General features: G+C 48.8%; 1 protein-coding gene across 1 annotated transcript in view; it reads right to left on the bottom strand.

Moving 5' to 3' along the window:
* Window positions 1-2,179: 2,179 nt before the first annotated feature.
* LOC142803491 (uncharacterized) overlaps window positions 2,180-17,790 on the bottom strand; it is a 42,850-nt gene continuing 27,239 nt past the window's right edge. Inside the window, exon 3 of the mRNA XM_075888606.1 lies at window positions 2,180-2,464. Coding sequence (XP_075744721.1) covers window positions 2,194-2,464 — 271 coding nt within the window. The 3' untranslated portion in view covers window positions 2,180-2,193. The remainder of the gene's footprint in view (window positions 2,465-17,790) is intronic.

Here is a 17,790-nt window from a genome sequence, read left to right as displayed (position 1 = left end):
ATTGGAGGGCGAGGTCTTCATCACGTCGAGAATCAGCGGCCTCGCCTCGAAAGGTCGCTGGCGTTAGTTTTCCAGGCGGGGGCTCGGAGACCGTCCTTGCGGCCTTCGATTTCCGTTGCCTGAATAAGACGACGACCGCGGTGACGGTGAGCGCGACTGACGCCTGAGTGGGACGTTCTGCCGAGCGATAAAATCTTCAATTTCTGGTGGTCTCTGTCCAAACCGGGGGCGGGGTGAATTGGCAGGAAAACCCTGCAGCCCAAGTCGGCGGTACTGGCAGTCTCGGTAGAGGTGACCCGCTTCACCGCAGTGGTAGCAAAGCGGTCGTCGGTCGGGCATGCGCCATATGTCGGATTTACGCATGACGGGTCGAGTGTCTGCAAAATAAGGGACCACCTGTGCGGACTGCAGTGTGGCGTACGGGGTTGCGGCTGGTAGTGGGACTGGTGCAGGTGCGTTGTGTTCGAACGTGTCGGTATAAGTGGTGCGCTGGAAACCACTCACTGGGGATGGTGTCGTGGACGACGGAACGGTGCGTCTCAATACGTCTGCGTAGGTCACCCCTAGAGGTTCACTTGAAGTTGCGAACGCCTGAAGTGGTGCAGCAACCTGCGTTGGTGTCTCGCGACGAGGTGTGCCGAGCGCATGCTGAACTTCGTCACGTATGATGGTGGCGATGCAATTCGTGGAAGGCTGCTGCTGCGCCTGGTTCAGCTGTTGCAGCTGTTGCAGCTCGTCGCGAACAACCGAACGTATCAGCTCGCGAAGCGCTCCCACGTCGGTCGGGAACGAGCCTAGCCCGGTGGTATAGGTAGCATTCACTTGCCGATCGTACTGGTTCCGCTGCTGCAGCGCCTTTTCCATGGCGACGGCTTCAGTGAGGAACTCCGCAACCGTTCTAGGCGGACTACGAATGAGTCCAGCGAAGAGCTGCTCTTTCACACCTCGCATCAAGTGTCGCAGCTTCTTGTCTTCCGGCATGGTTGGATCGGCGCGAGTGAACAGATGAACCATATCCTCCACGTATGTAGCCACACCTTCATTAGGCATCTGCATGCGGGACTGGAGGGCCCTTTCAGCGCGCTCTCGACGATCGAGACTCGAGTACGTTTCGCGGAGCCTGTGACAGAACTCATGCCACGACGTTAGGAGGCCCTTGCGGTTCTGGAACCATGTGCGAGCACCATCCAGAAGACTAAAGTACACATTCTTGAGCTTCGCTACTTCGTCCCACCCGTTGAAATCCGCTACGTACTCGTACTCAGCCAGCCAATCTTCCACATCTTCATAGAGGCCACCACGGAAGGGACTCGGAACACGTGGTTTTTGCAGCGTGTAATGAGTGGGTGCAGCTGCGGGTGCAGCGGTTGGAGCAGCGGCGGCTCCAGCGGCAGGGGAAGCGGTGACAGCAACAGTATTCTCCATACCAGTCGACGTACTTGTACTGTGAGGCACAAACTCGGGGGACAGTCCTCGAATCCTCCGACTGAAACGGTGTACCGGCGTAAGCTCTGGGTTTTGGGTCACGTTCCGGCTGCTAGAAGGAGTCTGTTGCATAGGTGAGGTTACCCCGCACCTCCACCATTAAAATGTCACGTTAAAAAGACAGGAGACGTTTTTAAGGCGTCCTCACAAAAGTCCGAAGAGCGGTCGGCTCAGCGCAGCCAAAAACAGAACAATGGCACGAGAGGGAACTGCCACTTCGTCTGCCTCTTTTGCGCTGGCAGATCAAGCGCGCGGCACTGCCCCTCCTCCCTGAAGAGCATCGCCTCGATGCTAAACGAAGCGTGTATCGTAAAAAAAGACATTGTCACAGTGTGTGGTACGGTTTTAACCGCACCACGTGCACAATCTCGGGTCGTAGCTGTCGGCGTCGGGGTGGTTGGCTTCCGTCCGGAAGGACTTCGTAATTGACGTCGCTCACTTGTCGTAGCAATATTATGTTTCCTCTCTCTTAAAATAATGCAGTGCGAATAATAGTTATTCCTTAAATAAACAGGGTTGTAGCGGCGAGAGAAGAGAGACGTGAGATGACGTCGAAGGCGGCCGATGGGGCCGTGCCGATCTCGCCACTTTATTCCAGGCCTGAAGCGGAGCCACGTCGGCTACCAGCGTCCGCCTCGCCAGGCGTGTCAGCTCTTCTCTCGCCGCTACAGGGTCAATAATAATTATTACTGAAGAAGGTCGTCAGGTTTATTTATTCATTTGTTTGTTTGTTTTTGCTTCATACGGATGGGGCTTCTTCCGGGACACCATTTTGTTTAAAGTTTCCAGTGCAGTTTTAATATGCTTTACAGTTATTTTTTTGCACTCATCACTTATCCTCTTTTTCAGGGCCGCTATCTCGTACAAAACACTGGCGGCGTAAGTCCCCTTTTGATGTTCGGAAACTTGAAAAAGAATGCTGACTTCGTCACATGCATCCAATTCAGCTGTGCCGAGTTCAAGTTTCCCTCGATGTTTCCTGGGAGAAAAAATGCACAAGTGATTTCCTGAAACATGTACATACTTCTTCATGCCTACTAGCGAGAAAAACTGAATGACGTTTGTGCCAGAGGCACTGAACACTTCGCCTATTAATGGATTTCGTTTATAGTACACTGTAGTAAGATGTGTTATAGTGTGTGAAGCCGTCTTGTATATAAAAATTAGGGGACTCTTGGGCTTCGCAAAGACCAGCGCTGCGTCACCACGTTTATCTGGGCGCGAATATCATTGCGGTTATTTGGCTTTCAAATCCGTCAACAAGCAAAACACTTGCCGTGTGCGGCCATTTATAAACAAACATAAAAAAACAAGCTGCGCAGCACTGGCTAATTTGAAGTAGATATGTTATAAAAGAGGAGAAGGAGAAATAAACATTTATTGAAACGGCATACTGAGGTTTCCGTGGGTGGAGCCCTTATTCCAGGGCCCCACTGGCCCGAGTGGCTCGCTCGGCCTGGTCCAAGTTGCCCGTCAGCTTCCCAGGTCCTGCCGGGTGAGTCGCACCACCCACGACCTTTCAAATTCGTTTCTTTTGATTAGGGGTGAGTTGCCCTCTGCTGGTCTTTGTCGGCAAGTACAAGTGATGTGCTGTAGGGCCGATGTGTCACCGCAGCAAGGGCAACGGTCAGCAAATCGGGATGGCCAGATTTTGCTGTGTGTGGGATACGTGTTCGTCTGTATTGCTGCGCTACAAAAGCTTTCACGAATGTTGTGCGCAACTAAAAAAAAGGTGAGTTTCAAATGAAAAGGTCGGACGATCACAATTAACTAGCCTATGTGGCTACGGAAAACCTCACGTAGGTTATATCTGCACTATCATCACAAGTACAAGATGCCATGTTTGTTCACGAAAAATTCGCGTGCTTCAAGAACGAATGAGATTTAGAGTGTCCAGGACGGTCTGGTTTTTTACTGATGCAAGAAAAGTGCAAAGTGGTAGTGTTAATTTCTTGCTAACACGTTAACACTGAGGCTAGCACAACCGAACAAAAGGGCGCTCTCGAATTCTTCTTGGCGGTGCGAGAGTCTATGAGCATTGCGATATCGTCTCTAGGTGTGCATGAGGTTCCGAGCAGGCTAGTAAACTTACTTTGATTTCTGGGTGGTATCATGAACCATTAGTTACCTGGCTTTTAAGAGTGTATCGACGCGGCATCCATAAACAAGCTCAAAGTGTGTAAGCACAGTGGTTTTTTGCATATCTATATTACAAGAAAATGTCACGTACGACATAATTTTACCCAGCACTCTTGCGTCGCACCTGCACATACCTATAACATGACGGTCACTGTTTTGATTAGGCAGTCTGTCAAGCCATTGGTTCAGGGAATATATAACCCGAATATTAAGTATGCGGAGTGATGATGATTCCGCACTGAGGCTCTGGCGATAGTCTCCGGAGAAATTGGGGATAGGGTCGACAGGCAGCGAAGCGATTTAGTGTGCTTCACCGCAGTGAGATCATGTGCGGCATGCGCAGCACACGTTAGGCTGTCGGTGCGGAGAACTTCGGTGCACCGTGGCGTCAGCTTGGAGCTCCGAAACGAGACGCTCGCTGTTCGATATTTATTATGTCGCGATGGCAGAAGCAACCCCACGAAAGTGTCCGCGAGGTCCAAATTATTGCTGTGTGCACTGCAGACAGTAGTAATGCACGCAATCCACCTGTAAAGCTATCGGTTGCTGGTGAAATCTTTCAATAGATGAAGAAAACAAGCGTGAATCACTGCAGTTGAAAGAATAAAGAAAGTTCTAGCTCGGTCTCGCCTTCGATTTCGTTTGTCTAATTCATCGCTTGAAATCGTTTGTTTCGACTACGTGAATTATAACGCAATTTGGCACGTCCAAGCAACTACTGCAGTGTTGATTGCTTGCTGTCTCCTTGCATTGTGAAAGTCCAGTTACGGGGGTGTGTTCGAAAAACTTTGTGTTTTTATTCCTTGTACTTGTGAGACCCAGCTGTTGTTGTTAGATGTTCACACGAACTCAGCTCACTATTCGAGATTCTCCGCCTGCAATTTACGCATCGGGAATGCTGCATCATCCCGCCTGAAGGAACGTCTGTGCATTTTCATTAAGGACCTCATTTGAAAGAAATGTGGGCATCGTTGGTTGTGAGCGAAAAAAATTGCCCGCAGCTTCCCTCGGGGGAACACTGAGGAGGATGCGGAGCATATAATTGGTTAACGGGGTGGTAAAGTGCGACTTACTTGGGTCGATGGTTAAATTGGTTAACGTGGTTGTGAAATGGGGTGTTAAATTGCGACTTACTTGGGTCGATGGCTAAATTGGTTAACGTGGTTGTAGAAGGGGGTGTTAAATGAGTGAACACGTACACACGTATGCGAAAGGACGGTGCTGGTCGAAGGCACGTCGATCATTGTGTTTGTGGATTCGTTGGAATTCATTTCACCGCGACCTTGGACGTCGACGCGCCGTACAAACCAACCGACGAGCGGCAACTGAGCGAGCGAGCGCCGACCTTGAGTATATATACAGCGCGACGTCGCATGCACTGTCAGCTGTTGAATGTTCTCGAAGGAGAAGCGCGCGCCCGGCACAGATGGCGACGGCGCGACGGCGCATGCGCTGTCAGCTGTCGAATGTTCTCGAAGAAGAAGCGCGCGCGGCACAGATGGTGGGCGACGGCGCGACGGCGCATGCGCGCGCGTCAGCTGTCGAATGTTCGAGAAGCGGTGCGGACGGTGCGGACGGCGCACTACAAGGCGCGAGTATAAGATGCTTCCGCATCTAAAATCATCATCTTATGCGTCAGCGACAAATCGAGAACGACGCATTCCAAATAAATAATAAAAAATCCTCGGTCCGAGTGGGGACTAAACCCACGCCGTACGCGTGGCAAGCGGGCGATCTACCACACGACCACGCGTCTGCTTGTGAGTACGGTGAGAATAACTTTCTCTGCTTGGACACGCAGTAACAGTAACTCGTGCTTTACATGCATATGCGTCCTCTATACATGCTTCAGAATACAACATTAAATAATACAGTAATATTGCACGGTACAAGCGCCCATTGCCAGCGAGCGTCAGAACATGCGATTATCATGATGACTTCATGGTTTATATCCAGTCACCCACTACACAAGGCACACACGCTACGGCGCCTATTCCCTTAAGGCCATGTAGTGGGTGCATAGCAAGTTCAAAAAGGCTTCGTGCATAAACTATAAGGGCATTTATATGAATGAAATGGCAGATGCGTTGGCCAAGTCATCTTTAAATGGGCCTGTTATTGATGTGTTACCGGCATCGAAATTCTTGATAGGCGCTAGATTAAGAAGAAAACTACTGTTAGAGAAATTTTCTACATCTTCATTACCAGCCACACCAGAATTCAAGAACTTGTTATACCGATGGAATAGTAAAGTATGTCAAACGCGAGGAACGGAAGTCGCAATCACTAAACTGCGCTGTCAAGTTCCTCAGCTGAACTTATATTTACACAGAGCTGGTCTGGCAGCCTCCCCTCATTTGTCCTGTTTGTGGAGTAAATGAGTCAACTGAACATTATCTCGTTTATTGTAATAGATTCTCTGCCTTACATAAAAACACTTAAGGTACCGCTTGCCACCTTCTCGGAATAGATTTAAATGCTGAAATTTGCTTTCTTTCGGAGATTTGTGTCTAGGCCACAGCGACAGGAAGATGGTTTACACATAGCAGGAGTTCGTCAAAAGTTCAAAGAGGTTTAAGTGTTGAAATCATTGTTCGGTAGATTTTAAAATTTCCAAATTTATATTATATCAAATACGACGCTTTATTGCATTGCACTACAGATTAGTTACAATTCAACCGTCAAATTTGTCTTGTTGCATCTTTCTTTCATTTCTCGTAAATGAATTAACTTTAATCTGTCATTAAAGAAGAAATTCATGAAAGCTATCCGGTTCTTGGCCAATCTCCCAGCGTGGGTGTGCGCCACATCGTCAAGGATCTTGTCTTGTCTGAAGTACGCACTAGGAACAGAATATAGCTATCGCGTTCAGCTTTTAAATGCAAAGCTTTAAAGTTCCCTAGTTTTCTGCTCCTATATTAGGGTGGTATTCAAGCTGCTGAATCAAACTGACTTTCAATACATGAATGATAATATTCACATTCGGATATGTGCGGTTTTTTTCTCGTGCACCGCGTATGTGGGTGTTAAACTCCGAAGAGCGCTTAAGGGGTCCGTTTACGTGTGCGCTAATTGCGAGATCTCATCATGCAACGGATATCACGCCGTGCTTGAAATTCGGCACCTCTCACACTAAGCCACGTTCGCGCAGCAGGCCTTATACACCTGTATAGTAGATACTCTCATCAAATGGGGAGTGCAAGCATGACACGAAAATAAAAAGAAACAAAAAATGAGGTGAGTCGTTCAGCTTACTTCACAGCGTTTAAAGCTGAGCTAGCTGCCTCGCAGCAGCGACTGATATTCAGTAATACGGAGGACATGACTCTAGCCTTGTCATGCTTTCTAGTTTAAGAGCTGTGTCATCTTTGTTCTTTTTTCTGCACGCTCCGAAAGTTCGTTCACAAGAGTACGCGTCTGCTACTGTCAGAACGCACATGGAAACAACAATATTGTTTTTCATTGCCGACAACGTAAAACGTCGATCGCGTGCTTGCCTTCATTTCGCACTACATATTGACGCAAGGCAAACGCAGTATTCAAACTACGCGCGCTAGTTCGTGCGCCCCCCAAGAGATCAGCGGCTTGATGATCAAACAAGAAAAGGCCGTGACGGCGCGTGCTTCCTCAGCACGGGATTTTGATGAAAAAGAAGTGGGCCACCGCTCGAGGGTTTCTCTCGGAGATTGATCCCTTTTCGCTGATCGCCTGTTAGAGACGCCGCTACTTTTCGGGCACAAGTTCGCCCCAATAAACAGTTATTCGTACACCATTTGAATTGTACGTAACAAATCTGGTGGAGGAGCTGGGTAATGATCCCAAACCCAGTTGGACTTCGAGGAAGCAGCCCGGAACCACGAGCAGTCGAACCAACTGAGCTCACGCCAGTTCATCAGCGCTCCAGCCGTCGTCTACGTGGTGAGCCGCCGGAATTTCCCCTGCCACTAGAGCCCAGAGTGTCTCCAGCTGTCTCCGGTGAGAGTACCGAAATGTCGTCTCCAACCGCTGCCGCACACGCCGTTTCGTCTCCAGTCGCTGCCACGCACGTCGTTGTCGATGAGCTACGGACGCCGGACCCTTTTCATGGCGATCCTCATGAAGACGCCGAGGATTGGCTGGAGGGTTTTGAGCGCGTCGCCAACTGCAACGGATGGCCCGAAGAACGGAAGCTCCGCCGAGTTTATTTCGCATTGCAGGACAGCGCACGAACGTGGTTTGAAAACCATGAAGCTACCATTCGATCGTGGGATGATTTCCGACGGGAGCTACTGGCCACATACCCGAGTACAGACCGCAAGGAAAGAGCTGAAGCTGCCTTGCAAGCAAGAAACCAGCGCAACAATGAAAGCGTCGCAATGTATGTGGAAGACATGTGCCGGTTATTCCGCCGGTCTGATCAAAATATGAGCGAGGACAAGAAACTTCGGCACCTGATGCGTGGGGTGAAGCAGGAGATTTTTGCTGGTTTGCTCCGATGTCCCCCGCGGAACGTCGCTGAATTTCGCACCGAGGCGACAGCGGTTGAAAAGACTCTGCAACAGCGAGCGAGGCACTACAATAGAGATGTTAACGTCGCATCCGTAGACGCGGTGTCAGCAGTCTTCGGGAATGGCATCGACGTACTACGAGAGCTCATTCGATCGGTGGTTCGAGAAGAGCTCTAGAAGCTAAATGGCAACCCCTCAACGGTCTCGTCATTAGCGGAAGTTGTTCGGGACGAGGTGAGACAGGCAGTCCGTGAGCAGCAGCCACAAGCCCAGCCTGTTCAAGCGTCGGTTCCGATGCAGCCCGCAGTCTCGTACGCCGAGGTACTGAGAAACACCCCTGTACCTCATTTCGTCGCCCCTGGACCTCCTTTCGCCGCCCCTGGACCTTATTTCGCCGCAGCAAGCACGCATCTGCCGAAACCTCGATTTACGCCGTCCCCAGCCGAGACTAGGATCCGAAAAGCTGATATATGGCGCACTCCTGATCGAATTCCGCTTTGTTATCACTGCGGCGAAGCTGGCCATCTTTACCGGATGTGTGCATATCGCCGAGCTGGACTTCGGGGTTTTCCCGTAAACGCTGCCTGTCCACGGAATGGGGAGCGACCTTTTGAAATCGAGGAGTACTTGTCAACGCGTCAAGGGGCTCACTCCTCGCAGCAGCATCAGCCTCGGTCGACAGCGCCACTGAGGTATCGGTCACCAAGTCCGCGCCCATCTTCAAACTCTCCGAGGCGACTTCCCCAAAGCCCGCTTCGGGAAAACTAGAATCGGTGACCTGGGGAGGTAAGGCCGCTGCCGACGCAAGAAAACAACCTCCAGTGCCGATTTCAAAATGTGATGATGGACACGAGACTACGTGCGGAAATGGTAACGTCGCTTCTGATTTGTCGGTAATTATAGACGGCTACGAAACGAATGCTTTAGTAGACACAGGCGCAGACTATTCCGTCATGAGCAGGGGACTTGCCAGAACGCTCAAAAAAGTGCTGACCCCTTGGATAGGACCACAAGTGCGAACCGCCGGGGGACACCTTATCGATCCGGCAGGCATGTGTACCTCTAGAGTTGGGATACGCGGCTTCACCTACGTCGCCAGCTTCATTGTCCTGTCGGAGTGTTCAAGAGATGTAATTATCGGAATGGACTTTTTGCAGGCCAATGGCGCAGTGATAAACTTGCAGGAAACGTGTGTCTCGTTCTCGACGAAACACGCCATCGCGACTTTCGAGAGCGAAAAACGATTCGATGCGCTCCAGATTGCAGGTGATGATGTAACAGTACCTGCAAGATCCATCATCGTTGTCACCGTAAAAAGCAATGTGTACAACGACTATGAAGGAATGGCAGAAAGCAATACTGGGCTATTACTCGAGAAAGGGATCTGTGCAGCAAGAGGTATTGTACGACTGCGTGATGGGTGTACGAGTGTCTTCCTGACAAACTTCCGAAATGAGGTGCAGCACCTTGCGAAAGGAACTGTTGTTGGTCACTTGCACGATTACGTTCCGATTACGGATTTGAATTCTTCCGAGACTGCACCACTGCACCCTGACGGTATAGATTCTATACTCGCATCTATCCACATCGAAGCAGCCCTATCACCGAACCAGAAACAAAAAATCGAGAGCCTTATACGGGAGTACGCCTCGTTTTTCCACGTCATCGAAAGTGCAAAGAACATCTATCATCAAACACCGCATCATAGTTGATCAATCTGTTAGACCTATTTGCCAGCACCCGTACCGAGTGTCACCAAAAGAGAGAGAAGTCATCAGAGGCCAAGTTGAAGAAATGCTCAGGGACGACGTAATTCAACCGTCGGCCAGCCCATGGGCCTCACCTGTAGTACTGGTAAAGAAAAAGGACCAGACCTTGCGCTTCTGCGTTGACTACCGAAAATTGAACGTCGTCACAAAGCGGGATGTCTATCCCCTTCCAAGGATTGATGACACCCTTGACAGACTACGAGACGCGAAATTCTTCTCCTCTCTAGACCTCAAGAGCGGATACTGGCAGAGAGAGGTGGACGAACGAGATCGCGAGAAAACTGCTTTCGTGACCCCAGATGGGTTATACGAGTTCAAGGTACTCCCATTTGGCCTGTGTTCCGCACCCGCCACATTTCAGCGGATGATGGATACTGTGCTGTCCGGGTTAAAATGGCAGTCCTGCCTTGTTCATCTCGATGACGTCGTGATCTTTTCGGCCACCTTCGATCAGCATGTGGAACGATTACGTACTGTGCTCGAAGCGATTAGTTCAGCAGGGCTGACGATAAAACCCCAAAAGTGCCATTTTGGTTTTCATGAACTGCTTTTTCTCGGTCATGTGGTTAGCTCTGAAGGCATTCGACCTGACCCCGAAAAGACAGCAGCTGTAGAAAAATTTCCTAGACCGACAGATAAAAGGGCTGTGAGGCGATTCTTAGGGCTTTGTGCCTATTACAGAAGATTCGTTAAAGGTTTTTCGAAGATTGCGGAGCCACTAACCCGACTGACGAAAGAAGACATGCCTTTCTCCTGGACAAGCGAGCAAGAAGAGGCGTTCAATGAGCTACGACAGCGACTCCTACACCACCCCGTCCTGGCACATTTCCACGAAGAAGCCGAAACAGAGATTCATACGGACGCAAGCAATTTGGGACTAGGCGCCGTCCTTGTGCAGCTGCAAAGCGGAGAGGAAAGAGTGGTCGCATATGCTAGTCGCACTCTTTCGAGAGCCGAAATAAATTATTCGGCGACGGAAAAAGAATGTCTGGCGGTAATATGGGCCATACAGAAATTCCGACCGTACTTATATGGTAGACCATTTCGAGCAGTGAGCGACCATCACTCGTTGTGCTGGCTCGCAGGCCTAAAGGACCCTTCTGGGTGACTTGCTAGATGGAGCCTCAGGTTGCAAGAATACGACATAACAGTCGTATACAAGTCGGGTCGCAAGCACAGTGATGCTGATTGCCTATCACGCGCACCAATAGAATCTGCACCTGGGGAAGATGGAGACGACTTTCCGTTTCTTGGGGCCGTCAGCACCGCAGACATGACTGAATATCAGCGATCTGACGCGGAGTTGCTTAAACTGATCAAGCATCTGGAAGGGCAACCCGTGCGTGTTCCTCGAGTTTTCGTCCGGGGATTGTCCTCGTACCTCATGAGAAACAACGTTTTATACAAAAGAAACTTCGAGCACAGCAAGGAGAAATTCCTACTCGTCGTTCCTTCGGCCTTGCGACCCGAAATCCTGGAAGCCTGCCACGATGACCCAGCAGCAGGACACCTCGGAGTGAGTAGAACATTGGCTCGCATCCGCACAAAATACTACTGGCCAAAGTTACTGGATGCTGTACAGCATTATGTAAGGACATGTAGAGATTGCCAGAGACGCAAAACGCCTCCATTGAAACCTGCAGGATTTCTCCAACCAATCGAACCACCTGAGTCTCCGTTCGAACAAGTAGGAATGGATCTACTTGGTCCTTTTCCCACGTCATCAATGGGCAACCGATGGATAGTAGTGGCGACAGACTACTTAACCCGGTATGCCGAGACAGCCTCTCTCACCAGGGGCACGGCTATAGAAGTAGCTGAATTTTTCGTCGCTAACATTGTACTACGGCATGGTGCCCCAAAGGTGGTTATCACGGATCGAGGAACTGCATTCACAGCCAATCTGACGCAGTCCATTATGAAACTTACCCACACAAGTCATAGGAAAACAACTGCTTACCACCCCCAAACAAATGGGCTAACCGAGCGACTCAACAGAACTCTAACCGATATGTTGTCCATTTACGTTGACTTGGAGCACCGTGCGTGGGACAAGATACTGCCGTACGCCACTTTCGCTTACAATACTGCTGTGCAGGAGACTACTAAAGTGACGCCATTCCAGCTAGTCTATGGTCGAGTAGTTACCACACCATTAGATGCAATGCTGCCTGTAGGCGACAATACAGAGCACAAGCCTGACATCAGCGAATTCATTCAGCGAGCCGAAGAAGCACGGCAGTTGGCGCGACATCACATAAAACAACAACAACGCGTGGATGCAAATCGTTACAACCTTCGTCGGAGAGGAGTCGACTACGCACCAGGCGACCTAGTTTGGATTTGGACTCCTGTGCGGACGCCTGGCCTTTCCGAAAAACTTATGCGCCGCTATTTCGGCCCTTACCGAGTCCTTCGTCGCGTCAGCTCCTTGAACTACGAGGTGTCACCGGAAGGACAAGTGAGCTCATCAAGATGCCGAAGGAGCACAGAAATCGTGCATGTAGTCAGAATGAAGCCATACTATGACAGGCAATGAACACCGAACTATACACACCCGATTATGAGGAATACCTATTTCTCCATTGGAAATCACGCTGTCAGACCATCTCAGCAACACTGCTTTTTACGCATCGGGACGATGCGTTTTCGGAGGAGGGATAATGACGCAAGGCAAACGCAGTATTCAAACTACGCGCGCTAGTTCGTGCGCCCCCCAAGAGATCAGCGGCTTGATGATCAAACAAGAAAAGGCCGTGACGGCGCGCGCTTCCTCAGCACGGGATTTTGATGAAAAAGAAGTGGGCCACCGCTCGAGGGTTTCTCTCGGAGATTGATCCCTTTTTGCTGATCGCCTGTTAGAGACGCCGCTACTTTTCGGGCACAAGTTCACCCCAATAAACAGTTATTCGTAGACCATTTGGATTGTACGTAACAATATGGACCATTCGGTGTATTTAATGTGTCAAGAAAGGAAGCTTACCTTGACCTATCGTACACGGAAATGTCGCAGCCCCACCGCGGTGGTCTAGTGGCTAAGGTACTCGGCTGCTGACCCGCAGGTCTCGGGATTGAATCCCGGCTGCGGCGGCTGCGTTTCCGATGGAGGTGGAAATGCTGTAGGCCCGTGTGCTCAGATTTGGGCGCGCGTTAAAGAACCCCAGGAGGTCCGAATTTCCAGAGCCCTCCACTACGGTGTCTCTCATAATCATATCGTGGTTTTGGGACGTTAAACCCCACAAATCATCATCAAATGTCGCAGACTTCGGAAATGCATGCCGCGTTAAGTCGGGCGTTGTTGTCATCGGCTCCACAACGTACAAGTGATTAACAAACTTTTCTGCTTTATGTTCACTATTCGAAGTGCCTGTCACAGTGGGAGTTTTTTCAAACAATTGCAGTGCGATAGCCCTGCACGTGCGCGGAAGAGAGCAGCAGCGTGGCGGAGAGAAGGGAGAACACACGACGTACATCCCCAGTTTTCATTTTTCTGCCGTAGAAGGCGCGGCCTGTCTAGTGTCGATGCGCCACCAAGCGTTGTTTTGGAAGTCTATAGGCGGGGGGGCCTTCGGATGCTTGGTTTGCGTGAGCTTGAAAACAGGTTGCAATAACTCATTGTGTTTCGCATGCATCCACCTCATGTGACACAAAGGCGAAAGCCATTTTTTTCTTCTACATCTATCTATTGAACCTCCTGAACCACCCTCCCAGAAGTTTCTGCGTTTTTCAATACCTGCTTTTTGCACCAAGGCTTGTTTTGCAATGCCTCTGGGATGGAAATATATTTCACTACACAATAGTTTAAGTGATGACTCACTATGTGACATAATAGTCGATTCATAATAACGTCATGATGCCTTCATAAATGGTTTCCGTTAGTGACGTCATCAGGCGACAATTTTTTGCGTCTCTCGTGACGCCGCCGACGCCGGTTGTCAGTATATTTTTTTTTTACTTGGTGAGGCATCTATGGCTCTAATTTTATTACGATGCACACTTGAATAACTCTGTCCTGAAATCAATAATAAGTGAAGCAGGTGCTCCTTGCCCGAACACAATGAGGTCGGCAAAGAATGTGATGACTACGGCAGCTGTTCGCGAAAGTCAAGCTTGTCTCTGCATAGCGAGGATGTTTTCTTGTTGTTTTTTTTTTTTGAGCGAAAGCTGTTATCAGATCACAACTCTGGTCATGCACCACCGTAGTTGCCCGCCGCCGCCGGTGTATGTAACCACATCGCTCAAAATAAGAAAAAAAAATACGCCAGGCCTGTGCGGAAGGCGCAGTACAGTCACAGCAAAAGCTAGAAGAGCGGCTTTTCAGAGCCTTTTCTAAATACTCATTGGGTAACTGCTGCAGCACACTTGCATGATACCCACTAGGGCGTTAATAATAATAATTCCTGGGTAGTAGACCAGCATTCTCTATGCTATTTTTGTCATTCTTCTGAGAAGCGTCGTATCCGCTAAACTATTGCGAGGGATTTTGTGCCAATTGTTCATGCAGTGGCTGACGGCGATGATGAATTAAGCCTGAAGTGGGTATGCGCCACAGCTAATGCCTGAACAAAAAATCACAGAATATCCACCACGTGGGAGTAGCCATGTGACGCTTGGCAACCTCAACTGCACCATAATAAAGTTGTTCTCACTCACTCACGATGAGTGGACGAAGCTGCGTAAGGAATCATCGGTAAACCGTGAACCTTCCGTGTAATTCGCCCAGTCGATCATCATTTAAAGACGTGAAAACGCTGTGTGTGTATTCCATGCCGCCTGGGCCTCCCGCTCTCGTACGGCAGGATCTTGGCGCCGGCGCCACGCAGCTTCACGCCATGCTTCTTTCTCGCGGGCTCGCATATCGGGATTCTGTCTGCGAGTGCGTACTGCCGCCGCCTTGCGCGCTCACTGCTCTGCAGCATTGTCCAACCGCCGACTCCGCGCGCGCGCCAACAACGAACAAATTTTATTAGAACGCTACACCCAGCGTACGTCGCCGAACGATTGCCTTCCACCAATAACACGCGTCATATGTGACATTCCTATAATAACATCTCGCATCTTTCATAATCAACTGCAAGTACCGCCATCTAGCTTTAAATTTATCAACTACAAGCATCATTAAATTCAAGTTGTGTTATCTAGTTCTAAATTTATCAACTACTGAGAGAGAGAGAATAAAACATCTATTTAGGACCACGGAAGCAACGTCGGTGAGTAGGATCATTAGTCGGGGATCCCATTGGCATGCATCATCGACTACAAGCTCCACCATCTAGATTTAAATTTATCAACTACAAGCATCATCAACTACAAATACTGCCATTTAGTTTTGATGTTTGATGGATGGATGGATTGATACGGCTGAACCCTTTAAATAGGGTGGTGGCTAACGCCTCCAAGCCGTAATACTTAGCGGACCAAACACTAGGTTAATCGCTTTTTTTTTACAATTAAATAGTGAGATTGAGGACTGGTACTTTGCAGTGAAGGGTTTAATTTTCACTCATGCCTTGACTTTAGCCACCGACCAGATAACAGCCTTCTAGTTAATTCTACCCGCTTAAAGTCTATTTTGCCCTCCCTGTCCCTAAACCCCAGTGCTTTGAAAAACTCTGCGCCATCATCCTGAACTATAGGGGGAAGCCCTTTACCGAACATTATCAAGTGTTCTGCAGTTTCCTCGTCCTCTCCACACGCACTGCGTACCGTGTCTACCCCTGCGTATTTGGTCAGATATGTCCTGGTTCGCAATACTCCTATTCTGGTCTCAAACACTAGAAAACTACCCCGAGTATTATCATTCATCCTTTCCTTGGCAATTTCCTGCTTGAAAGTTGGATAGATCTCTAGTGCGGACTTCCTAATCACGCAAATTCTCCACATATTGGTCTCAGCTTTCTGCACCTTCTTTTTAACCAATAATTGTTTTTGGTTTGGCCCCCGGCTGTTTTATAAGTATTTACGCGTCAATTTCCTGGTTTGCTTCCTCCATTCGGTATCGACACTCTTCATGTCCAAGAAGCTGAAAACCTTCCTAGCCCAACGCTCCTCCCCCATTCCTCTCAATCGCTTCTCAAATTTTATCTTGCGGCTAGCTTCCCTGTTCTCGAATGATGTCCATCGCATATCACCTTGTACTCTCTGATTTGGTGTATTCCCTTGAGCTCCTAAGGCAAGCCTACCTATTCCGCGTTGCTTATATCTAGTCTTGCTTGAACTTCTAATCTCATGCACAAGACCGCCTTGCCGAACGTCAGACCGAAAACCATGACTCCTTTCCATATTACTCTCACAACATCATTCCTAGTGTAATTCCACAGTGCCCTATTTCGCACCAATGCTGCATTCCTGTTACCTTTAGTCGTCAAGTATATTTCGTGTTCCCTTAATTACTCGGTCTCATTGCTTATCCATGCACCCAGATATTTGTATTTATCTGTTATTCCTAGCGGGACCTTCTGTATTCTAAGCTCACTACCTTCATAATCATTAGAAATCGTGACTGCTGATTTTTTCTTACTGAATCGGAAATCTAACCTATTTCCCTCATTACCGCAGATGTCAATCAATCTCTGCAAACCTTCCATTTTGTCGGCCATTAGCACTATATAATATGCGTACATCAATGCTGGTAGTGCCTGTTCAATAAGTTTTCCTATTTTGACGAAAAAGAGCTTGAAGCCAAGTCCACTTCCCTCTAATTTGGCCTCTAATACTAGTAGGTACACCATGAATAACAAGGTTGACAGAGGACACTCCTGTCTAAGCCCCCCTTTTACCTCTATGGGCTTGGATACCTGTTTTTTTTCTTTATAACTGCCTTGTTACCTTTACAGATATCCTTTAAAAGATTAGTGACTCCATCTTCTACACCTAGTGTGTCCAGTATTCCCCCCAAGTCCTCTTCAACCATGCTATCGTACGCTCCCTTGATATCCAAAAATGCTAGCCACAGAGGCCTGAGTTCCTTCTTTTTCTGCTATTTTGATGCACTGCGTCAGTGAGAACAGATTGTCTTCCAACCTCCTGTGTTTCTGAAACCCATTCTGCAGTTCCCCCAGCACCCCCTCATCCTCTTTTCATGCCTAGCCCTTCCTTTATAAGCTATCATAATCTATTATAATCTTTCCGTCATAATTTATTAACTACAAATACCGCCATCTAGTGAACACTGCAAGAACTAAACCAGAGGTGGCTACCTACTACTGCTACAACATACATCAGAGGAAGTAGAGACCCACACCTTCAGGAGCTTCGCCCCTGAAACAGGCTTTTGTAATGGGTTGGAGCATTGGACGACCGACTCGTTACGGTATTCGCATTCTTTGACGACCGCTTGCTCTTTCGCTTTTTTAATACGCTTTATAAGTCGTATTAACCCGTTCGCTTTCCCGACGTCAAGCGTGCCTAAATAAAGTTGGCTAACAAGTCCCCGGCACCGGTTGGGCTTAGTGGTAGAATACTGGGCTGGCATCCAGCGGACCCTGGCTCGAGCCCCACTGTGTAATTGGTACTAGGTTTTGTTTCGTGTGTAGTCATTGGGTCATCCTGACAGTTTGAGCATAACGGGAAGAATCCAGATAAGTTTATTGTGCCATGCTTTATATACATGCAGGTGCGGGACGGGCGAGGGTAATCCAAGATAACTTGACTGATCGCCACGTGTAGCACATCCGTAGCGATATCATCCGATACATCCACTTTCGTATGGGTAAACAAAATATAACAGTTGAAATTTTTTAAGAGGGAGTTACAGGGTTGAACAGTGTACAAAAGAAACATTGTTCATTGCACACCACTAGGAAACTGATCCCGACACTTTCACAAAGCTTCTGTCGTAGGTCAATCGCTGTGGTTGCCGCCACAGTCTTTTCGAACTACTCGAAGTTGCGATGCTTGCCGCATTGGGT

This window comes from Rhipicephalus microplus, chromosome 3, assembly GCF_043290135.1.
Source record: "Rhipicephalus microplus isolate Deutch F79 chromosome 3, USDA_Rmic, whole genome shotgun sequence".
In the NCBI taxonomy this organism is placed as follows: domain Eukaryota; kingdom Metazoa; phylum Arthropoda; class Arachnida; order Ixodida; family Ixodidae; genus Rhipicephalus; species Rhipicephalus microplus.
This window is presented reverse-complemented; position numbering and strand designations above follow the sequence as displayed.